The following is a 16,191-nucleotide window of genomic DNA, read 5'->3' on the forward strand; positions in this document are numbered from 1 at the left end:
GAACATTTGAGTAAACGCGCGAACATGTTCGAGTTCGTGAGTAAAGTTCGAACATGTTCGAGTTCGCGAGTAATTGATATATAAAATGTTATTAATAATAACGTTCACGCGCATTTAAACAAAATAAATAAGACAAAGAAGCAATTCAAGTGCAATTGGATAGTAATCAAGTGAGTAGCTTTGTGATTTTCATCTTTGGTTACACGGAATTAAAAATTTAGGGCGACGTCAGCAGAGCAGTAAGAAAGACACTCGCTGCCACCGCCCCAAAAGAATGAATTTTTGAGAAAAGTCTCACTTTTGACTGTGATGTATACTTCTGTTTTTTTTGGAACAGCAAACTACTCCCCCATGTTATCCGAAGCCCCCATGGCCAGTGACAGCATAATGGATGAATTAGCATCTTTGATTCGCACCGAAATACCCGATGGCCGCCAGAGCCTACGCGATAGCTACACAAATCTGGAACGGGTGGCCGACTATTGTGAAGACACCTACTACAGGGCGGACAATAAGAAGGCAGCTCTGGAAGCCACCAAGAACTATACCACTCAATCTCTGGCTAGTGTAGCATACCAGATAAACACTCTGGCCTACAGCTATATGCAGCTGTTAGAGCTTCAGGCTCAGCAATTGAGTGAAATGGAATCGCAAATGAATCATATAGCTCAAACGGTGCATATTCATAAGGAGAAGGTAGCCAGACGGTAAGTCATTGATTTGGAAATAAATGGCTGCAATTTTTTATATCTATTTTATATTCAGGGAGATTGGAGTGCTGACAGCAAATAAGGTGAGCTCCAGGCAATTTAAGATTGTGGCGCCAATCAATCCGGAGAAGCCGATCAAGTATCTACGCAAGCCCATTGACTACTCCATTCTGGATGAGATTGGACATGGTATCAATGCGGCTTCCCATCAAGTACGTCAAAAGCATCGCGTGTCATCCAGTCATGGCTCTGTGCAATCACTTGTGCCCAATTCGGTGGTGGGACCGCCGCCAACCACAAAGCCGCCGACACCACCGCAAATGTCGCGGGCTGGAAATACAGGAACATTGGGCAAATCTGTGAGCAATACAGGAACATTGGGTAAAAGTTCACGCGAATATCGTACGCCACCGGTGGTCAATCCGCCTCAGGTGCCTTCGCATTATGCTCCAAATTATCCCATGGGACATCCAAAACGTCCCATGTCGACGGCTTCGTCTACCACCACCACAACGGGAGGTGGAGCAGCTGGAAATGAAAGGGCTGCTGGCTACAGTGCCCTGCCCATGCCGCCAAGCCAACAGATTGCCACTCATGTGAATTTGCCGTCAACAGGCATGATGCAATATGACGAAAGGAGCAGCATGCCACGTGAGTTGAAACATTTCAAAGACCTTTTTGGCCAGTAGCTAACAACTTTGTAATCCTCCTTAGCAGCTCCTCCCTCTCCTCTGACCGTGTCCCAACATGAGATGACCGAACAGAGTCATATTGGAATGCATACGCTGGGCAGGAATATAAATAGGTGAGTCACATCTTTTAGTTTTTGAATCTGTTGCACTCTTATTATTTATTGTATTTTAATGCTTGTGCCTACTCAGGAATCCCAATAGGTAAAACCTAGCCATAATCGTTGACTTCTTAGAAGAACACATTAAATAACTCTTCATCTATTTCATATTTGTTTCATAGGAATCACTTTAGTTTGAACTTTGCTCGTCCTGGCTCACAGTCGCCACCATTACCACCGCCGCCGCCTCCAGAGGATGAGCATCAGGATTTCGGACGTCCACGCAATTCGTCTGGACCACAATTGGCACCTATTGTGCCAGAGGATCAGAACTTGCCTGGCTGGGTGCCCAAGAACTACATTGAAAAGGGTAAGTCATTTGAAATGTGAAATAGTGACCATTCTACATTAGATTCTCTTTCAGTGGTGGCTATCTATGACTACTATGCCGACAAGGATGACGAGCTAAGCTTCCAGGAGAGCTCAGTGCTGTATGTGCTGAAGAAGAATGACGATGGCTGGTGGGAGGGCGTCATGGATGGTGTGACTGGACTATTTCCGGGCAATTATGTTGAGCCTTGTGTCTAAAGCAGGTGTTATACCATGCTACAAACATATAATTAACTTTCTCTCTCTCCGACAATGAGACATGCCAACCCATTACAATAATACACACACACGCCTACATTAATTACACTGTGCGACAAGTGAATGTTTATATTGGGAATTACTTATTCGCTTGAAACGAGTTTGTAGAAAGAAGTGAAATGGTATTACTAAACATTTTTTTATCCATCTAGTTTTCTTCGAAATTTAATAGAATCTTAAACTCTTATACAATAATTTTGTTGCACGGTGTAATCTGGACTATCCTTCTCCGCAGATATTTAGTTTCTACAAAGATATACAGCGTTATAAATATTGAGTATATATACCCAGATCAAAAAGCATTATTGTATAGACTAGGTAAACAAAAGAAATCCACAACAACCACAATAAGGATTTGAGCATTTTTGATATAAAACATTTATACAATTAACAATGGCACAATAAAGCCACAAAAGTATTTCAATAGCATAAACTCAAAAAACATAGACTAATATATACTAATTGTAGCATTTTTCAATTGTTTTTGTTAAAGCATATAGTTACATCTCTTGTAGAAATTCAGCAATTGTCTAAATCAATGTCTATACACATATGTTAGAAACGATTGGATAGCTGATTGCTTCGCATCGCATAATCATTCCTAAAGCATTCCACAAGAGTTGTAACAATGCCTTGCAATGGGAAAATGTATTTTTGTTTTATAAATTGTTTATCAATTTAAACAGAAAATTATTAGTAGATATATAAACATTAGCCAAACACAGGCCAAATCAGTTCCCTCCTATTGCGAAACGTATTAACAAAATACATCCTGCTTTGAGTTTTTTTTCCCAAAATACATAATCTTTTTGCATTGAAGTGGAGAAGTAACTAATTTGGGTCACTTTCAGTTAACTTGACTTACAGATACTATATTTACATTCTAAACATAGCTAAATTTACCAGACACACACAAATCACTCAATGAAAAATTCAAAATTTAATCCATTTAATAAAACTCCACTGACCTAGACAAATTTCAAATATTTGCTCGGAATTTCGTTGTTTGCACACAGTCCTTACGCCCGGCTCCGCCCACTTCAAAGTGGCGGCACCGTAAGCAATAATGCCGTAGGTTATACCAATTTCAGTTTTAGCATTTAGTTTATAAGTATTGACCAGTTGGGCCCTCTGCCTTTGTCGCAGTTATTTTCACTTTTACTCTTTATTTTTTTTCTTACTCTCGTTTACACTTTTATTATTTGCCTATACATAATTTAGTTAAAATCAATCATATGCAAATCAAAATGAGAAGCAAAAATCTTTAAAATATACAAACATGCATTTTATATATGGTATGAATAGCTAATAAACAATTTGAATTACATACTACTAGACCTTGCTCTTTGACCGTGTAATTTGTCTTGACCTTCTCGTGCCGAAAAGAATCTTTAATTGGAATCTTGAATGAGCTATGGTGTAGCTAAAATGCAAATTTAACGTGTTATATAAAGTCCTTGATGGGCACTCACACAAACACACTCCCACTGTAATGGTGTGGGGCAATTGATTGCGTTTTGCAATGAAATATTTACAAATGCCAACACTCATTGAAGGCTTGCCTAAATCTATCAATCAGAGTTCGACTTGTATGCTAATCCAAAGGCTCTTTGCACTTGCATTTCAATGTCTTGTCCGCCAATTGGACGAGTTAAACGGCTAAAATGGTGGTGGTGCAGCTGGTGGTTGGATATTCGCCATGGAAATGAACGCAAGGAAATGAACGCTTTCCTGGTGATATGTGGCAGTTTTTATTTGCAGCATTTTTGTTGTTGTTGTTGTTGTTTTATCAAACCATTTGGCCCACACTTAAGTTGAGCTGACGTGACGGAAATGCTTTCACAATGGTTGGAAAAGAAATGGAAAAAACGGTGAGTGACGAGTGGGTTACAATGGCTTTTACCTACTAAACTCCTAAACCAAAAATATATAACAAATGATTTGCATAAAAGCCGCCTAACTACTATGGACGAGGTGCACATGGCAAAAATAATAATTTTAAAAATTTGTTTAGAGTGGACCCAACTTAAAGGACTTTCCAATTTTCGGTCAGTTGGTCCCTCTTTAGACCAACTAACATTAGAAAATAAGAAGCTAACCTTAATTAGATATGTAAGTTTTCGAAATAGATTTTCTAACTCAAATGAACAACAGGGTCCATATGATATTATTCAGATCATTCCTCTATCCCGACAAACGTAATTGAAAACGAAATTTAAAGTCAATCAGTCAAGTCACCATTAATCTGAATTTATAAACATTTCAAGGGTGGAAATGAACATAAAACTCTTGAAGAATTGAGCCTTATAATTTGAGACAGCTGATTATAGTTGATCCTTGATCAATAACAAGATAAAAAAACTAACTAAAGGCAATACGAAGTTCTCATTTCCCTCTTTCCATTCATCTATCCAATTAAATCGCTTAAATGAAGTAGAATTCCCGATTAAATGAAACAAATATACTTGGCATTTAATATTCCTTTAGATGTAGATTAGAAAAAGAAAAGAGTATGTTTAAAAAGCTGTATCGAAACTCGTAAGGCAGTTGTTCAATACCTTTTAGATATATGAATCCAATTTGACCCAAATTGTTCAAGTGTATTTACATATATTTAAACATAACTCGATCCACGCGAATTTGTTGAGCTAAGTGCTATGTGTCATTCCTTGCATACTGGCTACATACATAGCTATTTGATGGATACGAACAGACCCCCAACTGGCCAATGACATAGAAATGTATGCAAAATGGCGCATTAGCATTTCAACTATTCAAACGACAAGAACAAGAGAAATGAACGAAAAAAAATTGATTGTGCCGTGCCAGGATACAGAACACTACATAGAACAATACTACCATCAACATTCCATTGCCCGTCACTACTTTCTCTTTCCACTACCAGCCGTCACCAGCGACACCCACTTGGCCGCTTTGGGACTATACAGTGCTTTCCTTTTGACCAGGGCAGACCCAGACCAGCTAGAACTAGAGACCGAAATTGGCATTTCAGTTGAGTTTTGTCCGTCAATGTGAGCGGTTTGATCAGGACTACATCGGTTCGTGGTTTCTTGGAATGTCTTTCATTTCCGTTAAAAGTGAATAGACTTGTTTTGTTTTTTTTTTTTTTTTTTTTTGTTGTCCTTTCGAATAGATATACTTAAATTGAAATAACTACTTTTGTAAGTGCAATGCACCAGTTTAAAGTTCTTTATCAAAATGGCCAAAGTTTCGGTTACTATATATGGATAGATTGTTGTGTTTTTGTTTTTACATAATCGTTGAATGGATTTTGACTCTGCAGGCTTCGCATTTAATTGACCTACTTGGGGTTCTACTTACATACTTCTACTACTTATCGTCCGAATCGTTGGCTTTACTTATTGTTAGCTGTAAAATATTACATTATTTCATGTCAAGATTGGGGCCAACTGCCACCGCAGCCATTTTGTTTTCGAATGTGTGAAATATGCGAAAACTTTTCTCTCGACTGCCGACTGTGTAAACAATGCGGACAATGTTGGCCCATTTAGGGTCAGTTTGAGTTCTAAAGACTTTGGGCCACTTGCATGCACGCACAGGGCTCTTAGAGTTTGAGATTTTTAATTGCGGCGTCCATTGCTAATTTTTAGCCACTTTTGAAGGTTGCAACTTCCCCCCACTTGTATAGGAAATGATGTCACCTGCAAATAATTTAATATTTGATGTGATGATTTCTATAAATAGACCGTAAATCGTAATGGTTTTCTTTTTATATAATTAACTTCAACGTGGAGTTGAAACCGCCAATCAAAGTAACCCAATAATTACCTTCTGATGGCTAGAGATTTTAGTCAGACTATTATTAGACCTGGATTGTGTGCTCTTCTATCAGAGACTACACTTTCTTTTTTCACAAAACTTATTGATTAATTAATTTGACATTTAATTTTGTTTTTTTAATACTTTTCTGATTAATCAAAGTGCTTTTATTTGCCTACGTGCTAGACAGAAATTGTTTGGCTTTTGTTTCTTGCAATTAATGGCAGGCTCATTAAAGGCGCATCGGGGACTCCCTCCCCTTCCATCCATTTACAGAAATATTATCTATCTATCTATTCATAAATTCTACAATGGGAGGACATGAGGTTGCCGCACGACATTGTTGGGTTATTCACTGATTTTCCTGACTGGCCAAATTTAACGGTCAACCATTTGTCAACCTAGGGGAATTTGTATAGCTCATAAAATCTAAGGTATACACTAATGAGCTATAGCACAACTATGAATCAAATAACTACATAACACCACGCCCAAGCCCCTTCTTGTGCCCAACTAGGGTCCCCAAAGCAAATGCCTCTCTATCGGAGGCAATAATCTAGGCTGATTTGGGTTGGGGGAGAAGGGCAAACAGTATGGAGTAGACGGTGAAGGTGCAATACATCAAATCAAAACATTAACAGACGAACGCCCAACAACAACAACAACAACAACAAAATGTAGCCAAAGCGAATGGCCTGTCTCGGACACCCACAAAAAAAAAGCCGACCAAGTGCCGTCGACTTTTATCCATTGGCTTTTTTGCTTTCCTTCTTTCGTGTCTGGTGGCAATTTACACAAATTCAATAAACAACCAATTGTGAAACTTGTGCTTCGTGGTTGGTGCAAGGGAGATAGCTAGATTGAAATGTGGTGAAAAAAGTGTTAAGATCCCCAGTTCTGGTGGCAGTTTGTGTGGGAATTCAACAAATATAAAGTCTCATTAAAGTCATTTGAAATCGATTTAGCTGAAGTGAAATCCCATTTTCAACGCGTTCAACTTATGTATATTTACCTTGAGGGGACACTCAAGGCATATAAATTCATAAATATTTTAAGCGCCAACTGTCTCACCTGTGACATATTCAAACTCATATAATATTCGTTGTCCTGTTGGTCAAAACATTGAATTAAATTTAATAATGCATACTTTGCGGCGCCCATCAAGTTTTCGGTGGTCACACATGGTAATTAAAAATGCTTTTAAGAAATGATAAAGCTATACCATTAAGAGTTGGAATAAGTCAATAAGTTTGGTAATTAATTGGAAACTAAAATAGATAATTAATTAATATAATTAATAAAGTGGTTTGCTGTTGTTGCCAAAAATAGTAGATGTTCCACTTGGAAGCGTCAGACAAATTGCTTTAGATAATGGAACAGATCTTGATCTTATGTGGTAACACGAGTTCATCCTTTGACATTAGTGAGGCAGGTTAAATTCTAGTGAACCACCAACTCTAGGTCAAATTTTACCTACGACCTGATAAATTCATCGATAGCCACACAACCTTCTATGATTTGCATGTGGCAACACGCAGGACACATCAATGTTCAAGTTCACGGATTGATTTATGGCACACGCCATCTCATAATGCTCCTTTGGCACTTGGAGGTAAACAAGAAAACCTACGGGACTTTCGATTAACATTAACCATGTCCAGTCGACCGCTCGAAGGGAAGACCTTGGCGCGTAAATTTACAATCCATTAGGGAGAGGGGGCGGCTTTGTTAGGCTAATGACATTTTTACGATTGTTGACAACAAATTGACACCATTTGTATTCATTTGTTTTACTCCTCCTCGGGTCATCAGGTGGCATAAGACGGCACGTGTCAAGGTACATACAACGACAAGGTCCAACTGATCAAAAATGGCGACTAGTGTTGGTGGTGCCAGCAGTTGGTCGGGTAGTAGTGGAGGTAGTATATCCTCACAGGGACCCCGCCAACTGACAACTGCCCAACACCCAGCACAGGAGGAGCGTCTTGTGGTATGTAAAATGTGGAAAAGACTCACAATTGAATACTTAACTTTAAGTATGCCAATTTTAGGTGGCTGTTCGCGTTCGTCCTAGCCAAGAGGCTACTGATCGCTGCATTGAGGTGATTTCCAGTGGCTCTCTACTCTACGACGATGGTGGAAAGAGTCGACCGCGTCAATACTCCTACGATCATGTATTCCGAGAGAATGACACCCAGGAATATGTCTACAAGACAACAACAGCTCCTCTGGTCAGAGATGTCTTGAACGGGTATAATGCAGCAGTTTTTGCCTATGGAGCCACAGGATCGGGTAAAACACATACCATGCTGGGGCCAGTTCCTCGCAAGAAACCGGCCACAGCAGATCGACCTCCAGCTACAGCAGCCTCTTGCTATGAAGGAGATGTCAGCAGTCAAGATACTGGCCTCATGGTTCGCGCCATTGAGGATATATTCGAGCACATCGAGTCAGCTTCCCCGGACAATTCGTGTAAGGTGTCCATATCGTATTTGGAGATCTACAATGAACTTATACGAGATTTACTGAATCCTGGCGGACCGCTCGAGTTGCGCGAAGACAACCGCGGTCAACGCATCACGGTGGCGGGTCTGTCTGAAATCACAACCTCTAGTCGCAAAGAGGTAGTCGGTCTTCTAATGAAGGGTAACAAGGCAAGGACAATGGAGCCCACGGCTGCCAATCAAACCTCCTCGCGTAGCCATGCCCTGCTTAGTATTACAGTACAGATGCGAACACCTCTGGGAACCAAGCAGGGTCGGCTCTTTCTTACCGATTTGGCAGGCTCGGAGAGGGCCAAGAAGACCAAGAACAGGGGTAAGCGTCTACAAGAAGGAGCCCACATCAACCGTAGTCTTCTTGCACTGGGCAACTGCATCAATGCCTTGTCGGGCGGAGCCCGCTATGTTAATTATCGTGATTCCAAATTGACGCGTCTGCTGAAGGAAGCTTTAAGTGGCCGCTGCAAGACTGTGATGATTGCCCATGTGGCTCCAGAGGGCAAGCATCGGGACGAGACCAAAAACACTTTGGTCTATGCAGACCGAGCTAATAGCATCACCACCAAACTTCAGAATTCCGTCTATTTGGATGAATTTAAGGATTTCCCCACCAAACACTATCAGAGTCTTGTCTCTGAGCTAAGAGATGAAGTTTCCCGTCTGCGTACCAAAATGCTTTCCGATCGTCCGCGAAGTGGAGCTGCTGCTGCAGCGGCGGCGACGGCCACATCTCAGCAACAACAACAGCAGCCACCCAATGAAGAGCAGGATTCACAAAGGAAAACGGAGCTTCGCTATCTACGGGAGCAGATCGTGCTAACATTCAAGCAGCAGATGAAATTACGACGCAAGCTGCTGGAGGCGGAAAGCCACCTACTTGGTCTGGAATTGGATGCCGAGCGTCAGCATATGATAATCTCACATTGGCAAGGACGTATTGGCAAATTGTACGATGCTAACGGAGAGGAAGGTAAGCAATGTGACCTACATATTTGTGTGGTCAGGTGATTTATTTTTTCTACTTAAAGACTCCGAGTCGGAGGGCTCTGTGGCCTTAAAGAATGCATGGGGTGAACTGGCGGCCATCGAGAAGGAGACGCGGCGTTATAAGGAGATACGGGAAAAAACCGAAAATGAACTAGAGCAATGCCGCCAAAAGGGTGTCAAACTGGAGGATGTAAGTGTCTTTGGATATTGTAATTCCACTTGGGATCGGTAGTAATTCTTCATATATTTTATAGGAATTACCCGAGCGCATAACCAGCGATGAGGAGCGTGAATTACTGGCCCTACTTTGCCGTGTCCATGAATTGGAGGCCGACAAGGTATCCCTGCAAGCGGAACGTCTAGCCCGACAGGCAGAATTGCGTCGAAGGGATCTTCAGCTATTGCGCGCCGAACGCCAACGACGATTGTGTGAGGATATCATCAGCTCCCAGCGAAGACTCATTGAAGAGGGAAACGTTGATCTGCCGGACGAGTTGCGCGAACTGTACGGTCTCTATCAGCAGGAAATTCATGCCGGTGTGGTTACACCCAGTACCAGTAGCTATGAAAAGAAGCTGCCACCCATCTACACAGCCGGGTATGATTCAGGTTCATCACCATTTCTTTTCACATCCTTTACTTTCATTGCAGCTCTGATTCGCCAGGATCGAGTTCCAGTTCGGAATGGTCTCCTGTCTCACCATTGCCACCCATTGACATTCAAGTGGAGCAAGTTGATCGTGTGATGGGTCCACCTGTTAATCAACGTCTGCCAAGGCTATCCACAGCGACCATTGTGCCGGCTGGTGGAAGTAGTGGAGCACGTCGTCCTTCTTTGCGGGCAGCAAAGCATACGCATCCTTAGGGAAGGCATTCAAGGTTGTTCGAGGCGAATCGCTCAGGAATTGTTGTTTTAACTAAAGGCTAGAAATTAAATATGTTTTTAATTAAATATAATTCGCTTACTTAACTTTTAAAGGATTATCAAATAAATTTATAAAGCTTCAACTTTTTTCGTTTTAGAAATCTTGTTATCAATATTATTATAGAGCCAGTTAATTCTTACTCTTTTTTAGTTTTAAATCTGATAAGGGAACATACAAATTCAAAATATCTTAATGCGTTTTTGAAATTATTTTTACTTTCATCTTTCAATTGTTTTTTATGGTTTTTTTTATTAATCATTTATAATTTATGGTTAAAAAGCGACCCCTGAATCAAACTACATACGTCTCCGCCAGTGGACGAGCGGAACATTTGCGGAACTCTTTAGTTGATGGTGGTTGGTCATACCCCTTTCCCTCATAAAAGGTCTTCTTCTATCTATTGTACCTGCGTTAAGTGAGTGCAATTGTGTGGAAACGATTATATTTTCCATAAGGGGTACTCACGAGTATAACTCGATTACATTACAAACAGTCTCTCGCTCTCTCTCTCTAACTATCTATGTTATTACTTATCTACACTGCACGAAATTAAAGGTGCTCCTTTTTTTGTTTGTAGGGCAAGAGTAACTTCTCCAAGGCCACCTACAACACTATCGCATTAGTTCTTCATTTTCGTAAGTGGGTCAAACGGCACAAAACATAAACAAACTGAACTGATGGAGAGCGAGAGCGAGCGAAGTATGCTGGGACCGAGAGAGGAAAGTGTGCCCTTTTGCTTGAGGGAAAGAGAGAGCCGAGCCCTTCTGCTGGTGAGAGCATGCGTGTTGAAAATTATCTAACAACATTAATACCGACAAATGTATCTGCCGCTGACCAAGTGGATTTCATTATTAGATACACAGCTGTGCGCTCATTGAGAGTGGTTTGTTTTCATTCCGAGTCTCCATTTATTACATTTTCAACTTCTCTAGAAACAACAACACATGAAGTTGCTGTCAAATAAGATACATAGAAGAATTTAATAAAAATATAATTTATTTAGTTAAAAAAGCCAATTACAAACTACAAACAAAACAAGTGCCAATCGGGAAAAGCAGCGAAGTCCATTGAAACCAACGATTCTTGCGAAAGAAAAACTACATCAAAACAAAGTGTGGAAACCCCAAGAGAAAAGAGAAAATCTCTGTTATTGCGTTGTACTGCTGGAAAATAAAAATAGAATAAATTTCTTCATTTATTCAACGCCAAACACTTAGACACTTGCATGGGTAATCATTTAACAACAAGTGGAAAACCAAGCCAAAGACGAGAAAGGACCTTCTTTAATAGGCTGAGTTGCAGTTGCACTCAGGTATGTGTAAAAAAAACCAAACAATTGACCAATGCAATGGGCAGCTTCGCATCATTAATGTTTGGGGGGTTGGAAAAAGAAAGCTGGATGCAGGAATAAGCAAGGAAAAAGCCCATAAAAACAACACGAACATCTGCGTAGGTCCTTGACAACAAAGTGGTGCCTGGCAACAGTCACAATCCCACTGTAGTCCATTTGGATAGGGTTGACAAGTGCAAGGTATGATTGTTATCAGAAGCAAGGCCGTAATGAGAAATACGAATGTAATCGGATCCGAGGGAGTCAACACTGTTTCAGTAGTTTAGTAGCCAAGTTGCTCACCACATCCAGCCATTGCCTCTGACAGTTGGTAGTCACGGTAGAATAGTTTCTTCATTTTTCGAAACAAAAAATGAAAATTTTAAGTTATTTGTTCTATATTTGCGTCTTTAACTTAAATCATTTGAAGAATGAGCCATTTTTAAATTTGCAACTTGAAATCATTAACATATTGATACTTTTTCTTTCAGACCAACACAAACATGAAGGTTAAGACGACAAAGATTCTTTCCGTGCCAGCATCGAAAACTTCATCACCCTTCACGCTAACTCCGTCTCCGCCATCATCAACGCCATCTTCACCCTTGAATCTAATGGACAATATCGAATGGAATAAACAAGAAAAGCGCACACATATCGAACAGTTGCCCAATGATTTGTGGCTAGAGATTATGTCCTTTTTGCCATACACTGATCTGCAACAATTGCGTATGGTTAATAGAAGATGTCGTGATCTGGCCAATCGACGATGTTTTCGATCCAAGTCGAAGGTGATTGTCAGCAGTCACAATTTGTTGGACATCAAGGAGTATGTCGAGGAGGGATGTTCCTATCTAAGTTTTGAAAAAATGGAGCTACGCAATTTGCGTCAGTGCGACCAATTGGCACATTTTCTGAAGCTTGTGGGATCTCAGGTGACACACTTGGAAGTGTGCCATGCACCCGTGTTTCGTGATTTGGATGGAAAGATGCCGAATCTGAAGATGCTGACGATTGCCACAACCAGCCTGTTGGATGACAATCATCTACAGCCGGTGGATGGGATAGACTTAAAGCAGTTTGTCCATTTGATGGGGTTCGAATGTGATGGCGTTAGCATGGACTCGTCGATGAAATTGCAAATGCTAGAGCAACTAAGTCGCTCAGAGAATAAAATCCAATTGCGTCATTTACAATTCGAATACAGGCGGAACAATGAAATGGCCCTGGCTCAGGTGCTATACGATCATGCTGATTCGCTGGAATATGTGGATATCTTCTTTAGTTGCTCGCCTGGCACCGATGCATATAAATGGAAAAATGCATTTGAGAGAATGAGTAAACTACAAACCCTAAAACTGTCTGGGCATTGTCATTTCGTTCTGCTCGATGCCATTCTTACATCCATTCCGGCTGAGGCTCGGCTTCGTCAGCTAGATTTGACTGGGATGCTGTCACTTACCAATGAGTTGCTACTGTACGTGGCTGGCAAATGGACAAATACTATCCGGAAATTGGATCTTATGTTCTGCGTTCAGCTGAATGCCAGTTGTGTTCCTGCTCTGCGGCAACTTAGCGGGCAACTGCAATCCCTGACTTTGGGACACTGTCGTGAATTGACCGGATTATGCCTAGTTGAGGGTTTGGCCTACAAAATGAACAGCACACTGCAAGAACTGCTGCTGGAAGACGTGTGTTTCATTGATGAGCCATCCATGTGCACGATTCTGGAACGACTACCAAATCTGCGACGTCTTAGCCTGGAAAACTGCCGTCAAACCGTCACCGATAAGACCATGGCTGTAATATGCCAGTATCAGACAGGCCTAAGGGATCTCAACATCGACTATTGTGTAAAAATCACTGACTTGGCCTTACTTGGTAACGGCGACAAGCCTTATGGAATCAAGAGGTTAAAAGGACTGCGTGAATTGAACCTACGCGGATGCCGCAATCTAACAGATCGAGCTTTGGCAGAAGCTCTCCACTTACCCGAATTACGTAGTCTATCTGTGGGATACTGTTGTTTAGAGCCTGAGGGCACTCAGGCCATTAGCCGTAATTGCCCTTTACTAGAGGCCCTCTGTCTTGCCAGTTGCATTCTGGTCGATGATGATACAATACGTCATCTTATGCGAAATTTAAAACGTTTACGTCGCCTGAATATAAGCAATTGTATGAAGCTGACTCTTCAATCTATAAATCATATTATCCGATATGGCCACAATTTGACTGAACTGATTGCCTGCTCCATTGATGGCATGGATAATGAGGTAGCACAACGAATTCTCGAGCATCATCGTCCACAATTAAAGAAGGCTCTGCTATAGCAGGAAAGGTATATCCACTGACCATTCGAAGACGTGAGCCATCATAGCAACTGGCAGAGTGACGATGAAGAGTCGGAAATCATTGAAATTGTAGTGTATAAAAGGTGTAGGTGGAGAGGGAATCAGAAGTAGGACCCAGTGCAATATAATAAAGCCAAGCGTTCATTATCATAAATACTCATGTAAAAATCGGAATACTTTGCAATTGCATTACTATCGCTGTACAATTCGAACATGTGACATAATTTTGAAGGGTGAAATCATAGATTTGTATGTACATATACACTAATTACTAATTATGTTTTGTCTTAATGACAAAAGTCTTCTTACAATAAGCAAAGGCCAAATAGCAAATGAAGTACAACCATACCTCTTCAATAAATGCAAAATGACATTTCCAATGAGAATGAAATAAAAAGCATTAATTAATAAATTAATAAACTTTAGTGTATAAGTGATTTTTTAAATATCCAATATGTATGTGAAACTTCCCTTTGGCCTACACGATAATGAATAATAATTAAGACTTTACTTAATAACTCGAAGAGCTTAGATCCATGTTAATTTTAAAGGCAATGGCGTCTAAATAAGACTTTAAGGTTTACATAATTTTACCGAACGTTCGATTTGGTGTCAAACCAAAAGTACTCTTGACAAAGATTCACAGCAATCGTATGCCATTTTAAAGGCAAAGGGTTATTAGTTAATTATTTAATGTGTGAGTATTTTTAGGAATATGATTAATTCATATTCAAAAATTATCGGGTGATGATTGTGTTAAGTATGATATAGGACTTTCCTGATTGCCGAGCATCTTCTTATAAATAAATAAAAATAAAACTATGTCAAATTTTTATTCAAATTAATACATTTTAAAAGAGAAGAATATTTGGGTGGCTTTTCAGAACCTTTTTTAAAAATAAATTAATTGATTGAACACTTGTTTGTGAAGTTTTAATCCGAAAATTTTTAAAAACCAAATCTCAGATACTTTTGTTTTTAAAGTAGATTACCTTCTGATATGCCAAATATCTCATTCTATACACATTTATCTAAAATTAAGAGACTAGAGGCTTATCATAATTCTAAATGCTTAACTCTAAAAGTTACCTTTAATTAGACGTAATATAAGCTTAAAGTTAATATCCTTATTTTCCTTTCAAGAAACTTTGCAAATCAATTTACTGACTAATTTGCTGATTTGTTAAAAATATGTATTTAAGATTCAATAAGAAAATCCCTAAACAAGTTTTTATGTTCTTCAGTTTTTTGTCCCTCTGTATACATATTTGCTTTAGTAAGAGCTTTTGTAAGCTTACTTTTGAATGAATATGAACTGTTATGTTACTGTGGGTTAAGCTTCGGGGGAAACCCAATTAAACCACGAATCGCAGTCTACAGTAGAGCCCCGCACCATTGACACATCTATCTAGCGCCAATTCCAAAGGCAACGCACGCACTTTGACACCCATCGATGGAAGAGGTTGGATGGCTGTCAGATGAGGGGGGGCGCATCGAGCAGAGCGGTGCAGGTTTTGCTTCACTTAGTGTCTAGCTAAACGAATAAAATAAATGAATGAAAATATTACGGGGGCTGTATAGCAAATGTCACTCGTCGTCAGCACGGAACTGAGGAGCCATGAAACTGACAGAACGCATGGGGCAAAACTTTTTTGTCACTTTTTGCCATTGGGTTTTGTTTTTGTTGGCAACATATATTCTATGTATGAAATATAGTGCCCAAAAACCCAACCGCATAAGCACACAGGCGACACAAGAAAAAACGCACATAATATGTAACCTGCACGAAATGTAGAAAATACTCAAGACTAATCTTAATTGCATTCATGATAATGATAAGCTATCTACCCGTTGATAGTTGATCAAGTTTGATAATTAAGTCAATTTTGGAAAACTCTTTTCTTCAAGTAGAGTAAGATGGATAGACTTGTGCTAAAAAGGAAATGGAATTTTCCTCTGGCCTAGACTTGAAATAAATAAAGGCAAAAGGACTAAAGTATATGTTTGTATGGTCCAAATTATCATCAAATTCTTAATAACATTAGATATAATTCCAATTCCATCTTAGGTTGAAAGGATAATTAGGAAAAATTTGTTTAATTGCAAACATTTTCTTATCAAACTTGATGTAAATGTAATTCAACTTA

The 16,191-nt window shown here is 39.9% G+C and overlaps 3 protein-coding genes across 7 annotated transcripts; all 3 read left to right on the forward strand.

The window, feature by feature from the left end:
* Positions 1-31: 31 nt before the first annotated feature.
* Abi (tyrosine kinase Abl) lies at positions 32-3,485 on the forward strand. 4 transcript variants are annotated; one of them, XM_068296203.1, is made up of 7 exons: positions 32-170; positions 338-707; positions 766-1,361; positions 1,425-1,515; positions 1,592-1,603; positions 1,683-1,870; positions 1,925-3,485. In XM_068296203.1, exons 2-7 carry the CDS (start codon positions 352-354, stop codon positions 2,086-2,088), a joined length of 1,407 nt encoding a protein of 468 aa, XP_068152304.1. In that variant the 5' UTR covers positions 32-170; positions 338-351; the 3' UTR covers positions 2,089-3,485. The 4 variants fall into 4 exon arrangements, with proteins under 4 accessions (XP_068152304.1, XP_068152305.1, XP_068152306.1 ...); XM_068296204.1 differs by having other exon boundaries at positions 1,428-1,515; XM_068296205.1 differs by lacking the exon at positions 1,592-1,603.
* A 4,334-nt stretch (positions 3,486-7,819) lies between these two features.
* Kif19A (Kinesin family member 19A) lies at positions 7,820-10,323 on the forward strand. The gene is made up of 5 exons (XM_068297265.1): positions 7,820-7,939; positions 8,001-9,420; positions 9,479-9,627; positions 9,692-10,035; positions 10,089-10,323. The coding sequence occupies exons 1-5, from the start codon at positions 7,820-7,822 to the stop codon at positions 10,300-10,302; spliced, it is 2,247 nt and encodes a 748-aa protein (XP_068153366.1). The 3' UTR covers positions 10,303-10,323.
* A 787-nt stretch (positions 10,324-11,110) lies between these two features.
* Positions 11,111-14,441, forward strand: LOC137582649 (uncharacterized). 2 transcript variants are annotated; one of them, XM_068297266.1, is made up of 2 exons: positions 11,111-11,675; positions 12,185-14,441. In XM_068297266.1, the coding sequence occupies exons 1-2, from the start codon at positions 11,589-11,591 to the stop codon at positions 14,021-14,023; spliced, it is 1,926 nt and encodes a 641-aa protein (XP_068153367.1). In that variant the 5' UTR covers positions 11,111-11,588; the 3' UTR covers positions 14,024-14,441. The 2 variants fall into 2 exon arrangements, with proteins under 2 accessions (XP_068153367.1, XP_068153368.1); XM_068297267.1 differs by lacking the exon at positions 11,111-11,675 and adding an exon at positions 11,981-12,033.
* Positions 14,442-16,191: the final 1,750 nt, after the last annotated feature.

This window comes from Drosophila tropicalis, unplaced genomic scaffold (assembly GCF_018151085.1).
Source record: "Drosophila tropicalis isolate 14030-0801.00 unplaced genomic scaffold, ASM1815108v1 contig_859, whole genome shotgun sequence".
Taxonomy (NCBI): Eukaryota; Metazoa; Arthropoda; class Insecta; order Diptera; family Drosophilidae; genus Drosophila; species Drosophila tropicalis.

Bases quoted from the DNA above. Each gene is read 5' to 3' on its own strand.
- LOC137582649 (XM_068297266.1), top strand. From the start codon at position 11,589: ATGGGTAATCATTTAACAACAAGTGGAAAACCAAGCCAAAGACGAGAA. The intron at 11,676-12,184 runs GTATGTGTAAAA...TTTTTCTTTCAG, and splicing joins TGAGTTGCAGTTGCACTCAG to ACCAACACAAACATGAAGGT.
- Kif19A (XM_068297265.1), top strand. From the start codon at position 7,820: ATGGCGACTAGTGTTGGTGGTGCCAGCAGTTGGTCGGGTAGTAGTGGA. The intron at 9,421-9,478 runs GTAAGCAATGTG...TTCTACTTAAAG, and splicing joins CGATGCTAACGGAGAGGAAG to ACTCCGAGTCGGAGGGCTCT. The intron at 10,036-10,088 runs GTATGATTCAGG...CTTTCATTGCAG, and splicing joins CCACCCATCTACACAGCCGG to CTCTGATTCGCCAGGATCGA.
- Abi (XM_068296203.1), top strand. From the start codon at position 352: ATGTTATCCGAAGCCCCCATGGCCAGTGACAGCATAATGGATGAATTA. The intron at 1,362-1,424 runs GTGAGTTGAAAC...AATCCTCCTTAG, and splicing joins CGAAAGGAGCAGCATGCCAC to CAGCTCCTCCCTCTCCTCTG. The intron at 1,871-1,924 runs GTAAGTCATTTG...ATTCTCTTTCAG, and splicing joins CAAGAACTACATTGAAAAGG to TGGTGGCTATCTATGACTAC.